This window comes from Leuciscus leuciscus, assembly GCF_965113295.1.
Source record: "Leuciscus leuciscus genome assembly, chromosome: 18".
Lineage (NCBI taxonomy): Eukaryota > Metazoa > Chordata > Actinopteri > Cypriniformes > Leuciscidae > Leuciscus > Leuciscus leuciscus.
Window position 1 is genome coordinate 30,206,845 of NC_138742.1, and position 12,716 is coordinate 30,219,560.

At 40.7% G+C, this 12,716-nt stretch overlaps 1 protein-coding gene and 1 long non-coding RNA gene across 3 annotated transcripts in view; one reads left to right on the top strand and one right to left on the bottom strand.

The window, feature by feature from the left end:
• Window positions 1–12,459, top strand: part of plcg1 (phospholipase C, gamma 1) — a 91,756-nt gene extending 79,297 nt beyond the window's left edge. Inside the window, exons 25-33 of one of the 2 annotated variants that reach the window (XM_082144988.1) lie at window positions 2,689–2,852; window positions 3,051–3,147; window positions 4,698–4,922; window positions 5,000–5,148; window positions 6,697–6,811; window positions 6,925–7,086; window positions 7,995–8,083; window positions 8,186–8,439; window positions 9,941–12,459. In XM_082144988.1, the coding sequence (XP_082001114.1) occupies window positions 2,689–2,852; window positions 3,051–3,147; window positions 4,698–4,922; window positions 5,000–5,148; window positions 6,697–6,811; window positions 6,925–7,086; window positions 7,995–8,083; window positions 8,186–8,439; window positions 9,941–9,980 (1,295 nt within the window). In that variant the 3' untranslated portion in view covers window positions 9,981–12,459. Of the gene's footprint in view, window positions 1–2,688; window positions 2,853–3,050; window positions 3,148–4,697; window positions 4,923–4,999; window positions 5,149–6,696; window positions 6,812–6,924; window positions 7,087–7,994; window positions 8,102–8,185; window positions 8,440–9,940 lie in introns of both variants that reach the window. The other variant, XM_082144987.1, reaches the window with a different exon arrangement.
• Window positions 1–12,716, bottom strand: part of LOC309480698 — a 46,324-nt gene that overhangs the window by 10,173 nt on the left and 23,435 nt on the right. The gene's annotated exons all lie outside the window — the stretch shown is intronic.

The window sequence follows — 12,716 nt, forward strand, 5'->3', positions numbered from 1 at the left end:
AACTTCTCCAGTTGTTAGATAGGCTAGTCAGTCTGAATGACAGTTTATACGTTAACGTTAATATAGGCCAATTATATAGTCAATGCATTATTCTTTTCTTTTTGTATTAGTGTTAAAAATATTTAATTTACAACTAATTATATTGATTTATATCTTAATAAAAATAAAAATAAATTACTGGGCGAGGGCGACAATGATAGGCTATAAGCCGTCATTTATCCTGCCCATATAGCCAGCTGATGCAAAGCGTAGGTGAATTTATATATACACAGAAGAAAGCCCTATCTAGTCTATTCCCCGGTACGGGTTGTGTCGAGACATTCGTTAGTCTGGTTGTTTGATGAGAAAAAGATTAAATGTAGTTGCAATAAATACGTTAAGAATCCGCACAACGGAGGACTCTTATTCTGCTGTGCAGAACTGATGACGGGACAGTTAAATCTTCGGCTGACAAATCAGAGGAAAGGGGCATTTAATTCCCGCCCACGTGTAGAAATCGAATATTCAAGCTGTTTATTCATTTTTCTAACTGAGAACGAAAAACGAAAAATCCAGCTGAATTCTTGTTTTTCGTTTTTTTTGTAAAAAATGAAAAAACGAAAAAAGAACCGTTTTCTAATTTTTCTATATTCAATATTAATTCAAAAAAAGACTGAACGAATGATACACGGATTCGTTCTCCATTACGGTAATGAGTGCTCTGAAAGCGGCACTAAAAGACTTTAAAACTTACACAGAGACCTCAAACAGAAAGCACAAAGCCTTTTTCAAAAAAAAATCGTTTTGTATTAATTGTATCTTGATTTTAAAATATGTTTCATTAACCAATTGCTTAATAAATAAAAAGTAAATGGCAGAAAATAGATAATCACGACACAGAGGCGCCGGAGTGAACTGGAGCTTAAGCTAGCATCCATGAACCGAAACTCAGCGTAAAAGGTAGCCTACTCGCCTCACAGACCTAAACAAAACTGAAATAGGCCTATATCTATTATCTACAGAAATCTCTACTTTTAAACAGAACCATTCAAAACTAAATAAAACGATGTAGCCTAATCCGTATGAAATGTGCATTTCTCTCCGGCGTGTTCACTACTAAGAAGATCGCGAGTCAGTCAACTTCGTCTTTGCAGAAGCCGCTGATTGGCCTCAACCGGGCCCAATGGTAGCGCCGCGGCTGCGTGACGTTAGTGTTTTCTGCGTGGAGTTACTATGGCAACTTATTTGAAGTTGAGGTAAAAATCAGCAATGCCGGGGAAATGTAGATTTAATAATCTTTGGCATAATAATTCATTATGTCATGAATATTTCCCTTTAAGTCATGGAAATTTAATGGTAAATGTGTACGAACCCTGGTCACAACCTAAACTTCACCACATGTTTCAGTCGTGACCGTTTCGGTCGTGACTATTTTAGATACTTTTGAGCCTAGCTCAAAGATGTTAATTTAGCACATGGTTACCTAGCACAGTTCTGAACAGTTGTACTCCTAAAAACTAAAATGTATGGAACAACACTCATAAAAGTGTGCTTAATTGCTGAAATAAGGTGTTTTGTAGTGATGTTCCTTAGTTACACACAGATTCTCAGACTTTTGAACTCATTTACCTCAGAAATGCTGGGCCCTATCTACTCACCATGTGACAATGAGAGAGAGGGACACAGGAATATTTCCTGATCAAAAATGTAGAAGTGTTGTTAAAATCAGTCTCAGCCAATGGACTAAAACACACACTGTTTCGGTACTGACATGAAAATGCAAGAGACTTTTTTTTTAATTCTTTTTTTTTATATAGTTTCACGAGTAAAAAAGAAAAAAACTTACATTTTTTAAAAACAACAATGGAATGAAATGCAAAAATTGTTTCAATATTTTCATAAGTTGAAATTAATTGTTTAGGGTTCGGGACAGCCACCTCCCAATTGAAAGTACCCAATAAATGGTATTTTTATATACAGTAGTCAACATTTGAAGTGGATCAAAAAAGTGCATCAAAGTCGTCCTAAGACAAGAACGGGTATTGTTCAAAATTAATGTATAACTTTGATGAAAGGTTTTGATCCACTTCATATGTTGACTACTGTATACTAATATTTTTAATATTATTGTGGGTTTCATTAGATAACAGAAGGATCAGGAACAGACAAGATTTGAATACTTAAATGCTTTTTAAATGCGTGTTTTGGTTGTGGGACAGCAGATTGCACCAGTTCTGTAGAATAGCCCAATAGCCTTTTCACAATACAGATTGTATCAAAGCAGCTTCACAGTATTAAATTAAAATAATACAACAAAGTTTGTTTCAAAAGGAATTTATTGATTGATAAAATTAAATTAAATATCCCCAAAATATCCCCAACTGAGCAAGCCAAAGGCAACAGTGGCAAGGAACCGAAAAACTCCATCAAGTGACCTAATGGAGAAAAAAAACCTTGGGAGAACCCAGGCTCAGTCGGGGGCCAGTTCTCCTCTGGCATTTATGAGCTAAAGAGTCACTGTTTGTTTTATTTAAATAGGCAAATGCTTAAGAGTCTATGGTTGGACCATTATTGCAGTGATTATTATGTTTATAGCATGTTACATGTTTGGCAACTTCATTTTCCCTCTCGTCGAATAGCCAGTTTCACACAGAAGTATGTAGATTGCAGGAGTAAAAGGTGTGTGTGTGTGTGTTGTCTCTGCTGTAGTGGTGAAACCAGAAGGGAAGGGAAGCAGACAGTTCGTCTTCTCTCTGGTCTCCGTGTCTTCGCCCCGCACCGTCCCAGCGCTGGACATCGCCGCCAGTTCACCGGAGGAGCTGAAGGACTGGATGGTGAAGATCCGCGAGGTCACCATGACCTCTGAAGCCAAGGTCAGTGCTTATCTCCTGCTCTCAGTAATACAGGAACTGACCGTGAACACCTGTCACTAAATCTCTCCGCTATCTCTCCGCAAACCTGAGCTTGAAAATCGTGCGGTCAGAGTTTATCTGAAAGAGTAATTGTGTTGCTTTTCCCACAGACTGTGTGAAAGTGTGTGATATGAGTAACGGGTGTTTGTTCTCCTTCAGATCGAGGAGGGAAAAATGATGGAGAGGAGGAAGAAGATCGCTCTAGAGCTGTCGGACCTGGTCATCTACTGCCGCCCCGTTCCCTTCGATGAAGACAGTGAGACGCCCAACACTCTCCACATTCACACTCTCTGATGTTTTGTGGAAATGTGATGCTCATATCATGTCCAAACCAGGGTTATTATTGTTAACTAAAATGATAATAATAGATTGCATTGAGTATCTGAAGCACGTAACGTCAGTTAAATCAACATATGACATTTAGTTTTAGTAATATGATTATTCAAAGCGTTTTAGATGGTTTATGCTTATATGTACAATGCGTTGATGGCGGGAGAGGCGGGACATAGCGAGCGTCAGGAGAGTCTGTGTAAGAGATCCAGTGAATGCCTGTGTTCGTGAATAGGGTAAAATTTAAAAATGATAGATATCACCATGAAACTTCCTCAGTTGATTACTTACACAAGTATATAAAAAAAAAATGATTACAAGTTTTAGAAATTTGTATGTTTAATTATGCAAATTAGGCATGATCTCATTAAATATGCACGATTTTGCATATATTTTCGGTAGATAGATCTGAACATATGATAAAGCCAGGTGCAAAATTATTTTTTCATTTTGTTTACACACAAGATGAAAACAAAACTCAGAGGGATTTCAGGATATATGCTTTCATTACCTAGGGAATCAAAATATACTGTCCATAGACTTAAAAAAATCGATTTTCGCCAAAACAATTTGATTAAAATGTCACATAAATCAGGCCAGGAATGATTAACAAATCCCTCTGAAAATATCTTCAGAATACTGTGTATAAGTGTATAACTGGAGAGTTTGGTGTACACAGGTGCTACATAGGCTGAGATGTTTCTACTGGAGAATGACAAAAAACTAATTTTGAGAAAACGGCAGTTAAAGAGTTAAACAGCTCTAAATGAGATTTCGTCGTTAGCTTTAAATCCCTCTTTGGACATTCACGATTGGTTACTGATAGAAAGGAAATGCCCATATTTAGGTTACATAGCGTTGTGCAGGAGACTCAAGAGCTTTACAACGATACCGGTCATGACAGACTCCAGTAAACAGACGGAGCTCGGCGTGTCGCGTTGGAATGCTGACTTCCTGGTAAATGTGGGAGAAACTTACTGCCGCAAGTAAACAAAATGTAATAAAATAAACTTAATGTATATTTTCAACGTTTTCTTTATAGCAGCTTGAAAGAACACATATTGAAGGAGTAAACTAGCCCAAAATCTCAAAACTGATGTTTTTGCCTGCCGTGTCTCGCCTTAAACTACTATATATAATGTTGAATATAATGTATAATAATGCAATGGGGGAATATTTGTGGGTCCTGATAATAATAAAACAATATTATTTTAATGATAATAAAGTAATAGTTATTAAAAAAACACTTAAAATATAGTATCGTCAGTTTATTATCATGATTTGCATCGAATAGTGACATGAGTGTATCGTTACACCCCTAAAACACTGAAAAAACTAAGCCGACCGACGCTCAAAAACGTCCTGATGTTACCCGACCGTCGGCTTGGTGTGTCCCGGGCTTTAGGAACAGGGTTGGGAAACACTTCTTAAATACACAAACCCACGTAACTCCTCAACATCTTCTGTCTCCTGCAGAAATTGGGACGGAGCGGGCCTGTTTCCGGGACATGTCCTCGTTCCCCGAGACCAAAGCGGAGAAGTACGTGAACCGTATCAAGGGGAAGAAGTTCCTGCAGTATAATCGTCTCCAGCTGTCCCGCATCTACCCTCGCGGCCAGCGCCTGGACTCCTCCAACTACGACCCGCTGCCCATGTGGCTGTGTGGCAGTCAGCTAGTGGCCCTCAACTTCCAGACCGCAGGTGCGTACAGGGCCACCGCTCTCAGTCCCGTCTCACGGGGCGTCCCGCCATCTAACGGTGTGACCGTCTCTCTGCAGATAAGCCGATGCAGATGAACCAGGCTCTCTTCATGTTGAACGGCAGGAGCGGGTACGTGCTGCAGCCGCCCATCATGAGAGATGACACCTTTGATCCCTTCGACCGGCACTCTCTGAGAGCGGTGGAGCCGATCACGCTGAGCATTGAGGTACTAATGCAAAAAGTGCCGTGTGAAAGCGAACCACACTAAACAAACAAAAATCAACATTGTATTTGGTCTGGACCAAAGCAAGTGAACTAGCTTTCCTGGTGTGAATACACCCAAAATCTTTAGAAGTGGCCGTGCACATGTGACTAGGGGATTTAATTCCATTACTTTCACACAGCGTCACCATAGAATGGCAACATGTTTAAAGCAACCAGAAGCCAAGCGCATACTAAAAGCAAAAATGTTTGGTCTTTGGACCAAGTGGACAACGGTTATCTGCCAATGCCAATAAGTTGAAAGTAGAGTTGTCAAAAGTACCAAAATTGGTACCAAGTTGGTAATGAAATTTAAAAAATGTGAAGATACCAGCATTTCCCTCTAGCATTTTGAGCGGATTATTAAACACCTCTGATTGGCCATTGTGTTGACGCGCTCAACATGTATTCTTGTTTCTATATTTATATAGCACTGTTAAAACACAACCGAGATTGAACCAAAGTGCTTTACATACAGATTCTATAAAAGGTAAAAATAAGGACACGCATAGACCAATAAATAGACAACATATAAAACTATTTATATCTAACCATTATAGGCTACCGACATTAGATGCACTTTCAACAGATTCTTAAACATTGACAGTGATTTGGCAGACCTGATAGACAGCGGCAGCTCATTCCACTGTCTCGGCCCTGTTACTGCAAAGGCCCGGTCGCCTTTATAGGCGATTTGTTCTAGGCACTATAAGTAGTTTAATGATTCTCTGAGCATAATGTTCTAGAAGGGTTATATGGGGTTAAAAGGTTTGCCAAATACATATGTATGTTTCTGATTGGCCATTGTGTTCACGCGCTTAACATGTATGTCTCTGGTTGGCCATTGTGTTCACGCGCTTAACATGTATGTCTCTGATTGGCCATTGTGTTCACGCGCTTAACATGTATATCTCTGATTGGCCATTGAGTTCACGCGCTCAACATGTATGTCTCTGATTGGCCATTGTGTCCACGCGCTCAACATATGTCTCTGATTGGCCATTGAGTTCACATGCTCAACATGTATGTTTCTGATTGGCCATTGTGTTCACGTGCTCAACATGTATGTCTCTGATTGGCCATTGAGTTCACGCGCTCAACATGTATGTCTCTGATTGGCCATTGAGTTCACGAACTCAACATGTATGTTTCTGATTGGCCATTGAGTTCACACGCTCAACATGTATGTGTCTGATTGGCCATTGAGTTCACGCGCTCAACATGTATGTTTCTGAATGGTCATTTCGTTCACGTGCTCAACATATGTCTCTGATTGGCCATTGTGTTCACGCGCTCAACATATATGTCTCTGATTGGCCATTGCGTTCACGCACTAATCAGAGGTGTTTAGGAACCTGTTCAACAGCGCTCAAAATGTTAGAGGGAAATGCTGGTAGTGTCACATTTTTTAAATTTCAGTACCGACTTGGTACCGAAGTTGGTACTTTTTGACAACTCTAGTTGAAAGTGATGAAATATCAATGAAGAAAACTGAGCTTTGGTGTGTTTTAAGGTGTTGGGAGCACGCCACCTGCCCAAACATGGTCGAGGCATCGTTTGCCCTCTTATCGAGATTGAAGTTTGTGGAGCAGAATATGACAACGCCAAGCTGAGGACTGACTCTGAAGGTGAGGTGGACATGAACAAACGGTGTCGTGGTATGTGGGGTCACCTGGGATTAAAGTCGCTTTAAGCATCTAGAGTTCATCTGTATAATACTATTTTCCTGTCTTACTCTCAGCGGACAACGGTCTGAACCCCACCTGGCCCAGGAAATCCTTCCGGTTCAACGTCTCCAATCCTTCTTTTGCATTCCTGCGTTTCGTGGTCTATGAAATCGACATGTTCAATGACCAGAACTTTCTTGCCCAGGCAACGTTCCCCATCAACTGCCTCAAAACAGGTACAGCTCCCAAATCAATGACCAAAGGGAACTTTCCCCTGGTCTGAATAAATCAGGAGTGTCCAGTCCTGCTCCCGGAGGTCCACTGTCCTGCAGAGTTTAGCACCGATCCCGATCTCGCCTGAATCAGCTAATCCAGGGCTTTAGGCTCATCACTAGAGCTCTAGGCAGGTGTGTTGGGGTTGAAGCGGAAAGGGATTGTTTACTCAAAGATGAAAATTAGCCCATGATTTACTCACCCTCAAGCCATCCTAAGTGTATATGACATTCTTCTTTCAGACGAATACAATAAAAAATAAAGCGAAGCAATGCATTTGTGTGAGAAAAATATACATATTTAAAACTTTATAAAGTAAAATAACTAGCTTCCAGCCAAACGAACATACGGATTGCCCTTTGGTCTAAAGCGCAACTTATGCGAGTAATGCGACGCACTGCTGATATTTACACTACACCATGACGCACTACAGTTCTTCTGACATCACAAGTTGCACATTAGGTGTAAGTGGACTGCAGTTGGCCGGAAGCTAGAATTTTACTTTGTAACGTTAAATATGGATATTTTTCTTACACGAACGCATGTTTGCACTTCAGAAAGCCCTTTATTAACCCGCCAGAGCCGTGTGGAGCACTTTTATCATGGATAGATGCACTTTTATGGGCTATGCCATTCACTGCCATTATAAATCTTGGAAGAGCCAGGACATTTTTTAAATATAACGCTGGTTGTATTCGTCTGAAAGAAGAGTGTCATATACACCTAGGATGGCTTGAGGCTGAGTAAATCATGGGCTAATTTTCATTTTTGGGTGAACTATCCCTTTAAGTCAGGAGCAGGATTGGACACCCCTGAAATGAGTTTGTCCTGTAAGGAATGTAAAAACCAATGGCACTCCTGTGGTCTGCAGGCTACCGGTCGGTCCCGCTGAAGAACAGCTACAGTGAGGATCTGGAGTTGGCGTCCCTGCTGGTGCACATGGACGTCGTCAGAGGAAGGGTGGGCTATGAGATCATAGTATGTAGAAGCGCACCTCAGGATCCTCATTCGGTAGACTAAGTGAATGTGCTGTTTTGTAATGGCGATCTCTTTCCCCTCCAGCATGAGAACGGGGAGATGCTGAGCCCGTTCTCGGCGGTGGGGGCGATCGGCGTGGCCCTGCAGGCGGGCCGCGAGCGCGCGGGGGACACCAGCTCAGTGTCCTCCTCCACCTCCTCCATGTCCCCTCTGCCCTCGTCTCCGGGGCAGGCCCTGGGGTATCGCGCTCGGGAGGGCTCCTTCGAGGCCCGCTACCAGTCCCCTCTGGATGACTTCAGAGTGTCCCAGGAGGCGCTGTTGGACCATGACAACAGGAGGTGTGTTCGCTTTAAAGAGCCTGCTTTTGAAAAAGATGTTGAATTGTATAATAATACAGAGCATGTAGTCATGATGAAACGCATGTTGCGACAGACAGGGTTCATACAAGGTGCTTGAAGTGCTTCAAAATTGCTTTTTGAAATTTAAGTCCTGGAAAACCCTTAAAAACACCCATATGTATAAAAAGGTGAAATAAAAATATGTGAAGTTAGTTTAATTTAATTGATAAAACGATAATAAATAACGCAGAGCATGTAGTCGCGATGAAACGCACGTTGCGACAGATCTCTCTTACGTATTGTGATGTAGAGCAAAGAAAAACTATAGGCGGGACTTGGTTCTACCCATCAGCTGTTGATTGGATGCATCACTAGAGAGAAGTCTGTCATTTCACAGGCAGATCGAGTTTTGACATTTTGATAAATTGTGAGGCAAAAACTAATTTAAACTTGCATGAACGCATTATTCAAGATAAGATCAATGACACGCATTTAACACGCAATTTTCATTTCATGCTGTTTCTGTTTGACGTTTGATTCAGATGAATCTGAAATCAGTGTTATTAGAGTAGATAATAGTGGTGCAGGTCTACAAACTCCTTATTAGTATTACTTGTTTTGTTCATCATGATAATCTCCACAAATTACCAACATTTTATGAATTATGAAGCCTAAATACAATCGTCAGAAGTCAAAAGCTAAACACATAAGCTATAAAGGAACTACATCACGGTCACATGACTTCAGCGTCACCATCATTAAGCTTCCAACAACTCTTTCAGTCTTTAAAACATTTTCCCTGGAAGTATGAGTTATAATAGTGTGCAAGAGTGACGTGTCCAACGGACGAGGTTAAAGCCAAAAGGGAAAACCTATGAAACGCATACTTGAGGAAAAATGTGTTCTCGGTCATTGCCAGATGTGGTGCAGGTGTGAATCAGCTGAAGGCAGTCGATCACGTCACGCTCGGTGTGAAAGGGCCTTAAAACATGAGAATATCTAGAGCTTGTGTTCACCACAGACCTTATGTCAAGGATTTAACCAAAAACCCATTCAAAAAACCCAGAAGGGCTAAAATGCAACTCATTTCTAGGTTTCGACCTACAAAAATATGTCATTGCACCGCTCTATAGACCAGCACATTATAATTATAACAGATTTCGGTAACACTTTATTTTACAGTGTCCTTGTTATATATGTCACATGTACCGTAGTAATAACAGTAAATTATGCATAATTACATGCAACTAACCCTCAACCAAATCCTAATCCTACCCTAACCCTATAGTAATTAATATTACTCAGTACTTAAATATGTAATTACACTGTAACAATGACAGTGTAACCCAGATTTCTCAAAAACGACCAATTTTGAATGACTGGAGATGGCCTCTTCCTGTCTGAGTGGATGGTTCATGTGGACCCAGTATGAGTGCTGATGATCAAAAGTCAGGTTAAATGGTTGAATTATAATGTATCCCCCCCCCCCCCCCCCCCGCAGGCTCCGCAGGGCTCGCGTCAGCGCCGACAACCGCGCGTAACGGACCGTCTGAGCGGATGGACAGCGCAGACGCAAGGCCAGCGACACGGTTCCCTCAGAGCTGATGATGTCAAGGACTGCCGTACAAACCCGTTTCTGTGGATATCGTCATCGCCAGCGTTTTTGGACAGATCTCCCCTCTCTCTGCGACTCTCTCCCGCTCGGGGCCGCGCGAGTGGCGGAGGGATTCGCGGGGTGAATGGAGCCTTCGCTCACGGACAGAAATGAACAAACATGTGCTTCGCTGCGATCTGAACCTGCGGCGCAGGGGACGGGGTGCTCCGCCTCCGGGACACACAGTGTTTGGGCCAGGGGTTCAGGACTCAGTGGGGGCTGTATCATTCATCACTTTGAAACCGATTCCAGGTTAACATTTATGGAGTAATAATACTTTTCCTTACTCTGTTTCTGGCTTATATATATAAATATATAAATGTGTGTGTGTGTGCGCCCCATTTTGCTGTCAGTTAGAAAAGCGTTGCAGCTGATCTGCTCTCAAAGAGCCTCTCACTCCACATTTTTAGTTTATTTCATTTCAGATCGATTATTTGTATTATTTAAACGTCTGTTTTAAACTTTCATGATGTTATTGTATTTTTTTTTTTTCTATACAAGTATGTTTCTAACATGAGGGCTTTGCCTTTTTAATTGTGTTTCTCGCTCTTTCTCTTCCCTCTTGATGGACTTAAGTGTTGGATGAGTCCCGGGATGCACATGTTCTTGTGTTTTGTAGGTGGGCAGAAGGCAGATCTCATTGAAAGTCGTTGCTGTCTGAGCTTCAGGAAGACCTTCTTTAAACATTTAACTCAAAAACGGCCTTTATTTTGTTTTGAAATAAAGTTATGAAGTTATCAAGTGAGCAGAGAGCAATATCTCTCCTTGTTTTATGTATTGCCAGTCTGTATCACCGTTGGACGTTAATTCACAAACAGCTCAGGTGGGGGTTTTTAGGCTATGGGAGCTTTGGAAATGTTGTGTATTTAGTTTACAGAGCAGAACTTGGACCATCTCATTTCAGAACATGTTATCCCTCTAAAACCATTTCTGTGATTTATCATGTACTCTTCCTCCACATTTTAGCTCTTGAAATGTCTTGTTCCTGAAGGCTTTTTTATTATGTGTTGTCTTATCAGATCAAATAGGGAGGAAATGTTATGTATGATTTAGTACCTTTTATTCATGGTGTCTGTATAAAGAAAGCCAAAGGTAGACTGTGCAGGTGGTGTATACAAGAAATTGGGACCAAATAAGTTTGTCTCAGCACACAGGGTTAGAAGAACTCAATGATCTTTGGGATATGTTTGGGATATTTCCCCCCAACTGTGGATAAGAGTAAGGGCATTTTTGATCATTCCCTCTTTTGATGTATACCTTGTGCCAAGCAGTCATTTAGTTTAGCTTTATGCCATAGTATCGCCCTAACACAGCTTGTCATTACTTAATAAACAGGCTAAGACTGCTAAACCTCAGTATTTACAGTTGATGTACAGTAAAAACAAGGCCATATTTATTGTAGCTCTGATAACAGTTTCATGCAGTTCTCTTGTTTCGCCAGTAGAGGTTGAGCTGTTACTGATCGGCACACATACACATGCCATGTAGTTCTGAGAATCATTACAGAAGCCATTGTAATGCTGTGTTGCATTATTTTTCCCATCACTTGATGCTTTACCTGGCTCTCCATTTGACCATGGGATCCAGGTGTGTGTTTATGGAGCAAAGTGACTATACAGAGGTTACTTGTGCTTTGCAGACCCCTTTTTAGAAGTTTTAAGTTTTTTTTTTTGCCTTGTGGCTGTAAAGTTATGGCACTTTTCTCACCGTATTTATTTGGTTCTGTGCATCAAAGTCTAAAAGATGCTCCAGAAGTTTACTCCTAAAGTTATGTTGTGACAATGTTGTATGTTCCCCTGATTGGGCATTTGCAGAAATGTTGATTACATTGAAGATTGGAGAAGAGTGGCATTTTTAAGGCTTGCGTCTTTGGATGCATGCATAAATTCTGGCCATTTTCAGAAAAATTATAGAAAGACACAGGGACCATAATCACTTCCTGAGCTTTGAAGAAGAAAAAAAGACCAGGCCAAACCCCTTCAGAGGGAAATCACTCAAGTTCACCTGCATTTATTCCTAATTTGCCAACATTCCCTCAATTAGTTTTGAGTGTTAAGTCCCTTTCCTTTTCTTCTGTAGCCCTTCTCCAGTCTGTAAATTAGTTTCTGCTAATTCCTTGCATCATCTTTCATGTGCCTTGGTGTATGTATACATGTATACATCAACGAAAGCTCCCCCTGTTGGACATGTAATGCCTTTTTCTATGCTTTCTTGCGTCAGTGTTTTGTTACCAATGTTTTTATTTACAAACCAAGCCTTTTCTGTAATGTGCCTATGCTATATTGGAGGAAATATACATTTTAATTTTGCTTTTCATATGAAACATAATCAAGCCTGAGAATAAAGTACTTATTCAACAATGAAAAGTTGATTTTTTTTTTCAAGCCTGAAAATCCATGACCATTTTTTTTATTAAATTTATTCTGCAAATAATATTTGTAAAAATCATACAAGCCTAAGCGTTCACACTGGTGAATCTGTTTTATGATTTTACAGTTTTCTTTTTACTTTCAATGACATTTCAGGGGGGAAAAAGTGCTGTGGTATTGATGCTCACCTACAGCACACAACTTAACCTCTCTGAGGTGCAATTATGTCCAGTCATATTTTAAGAATTACAAAA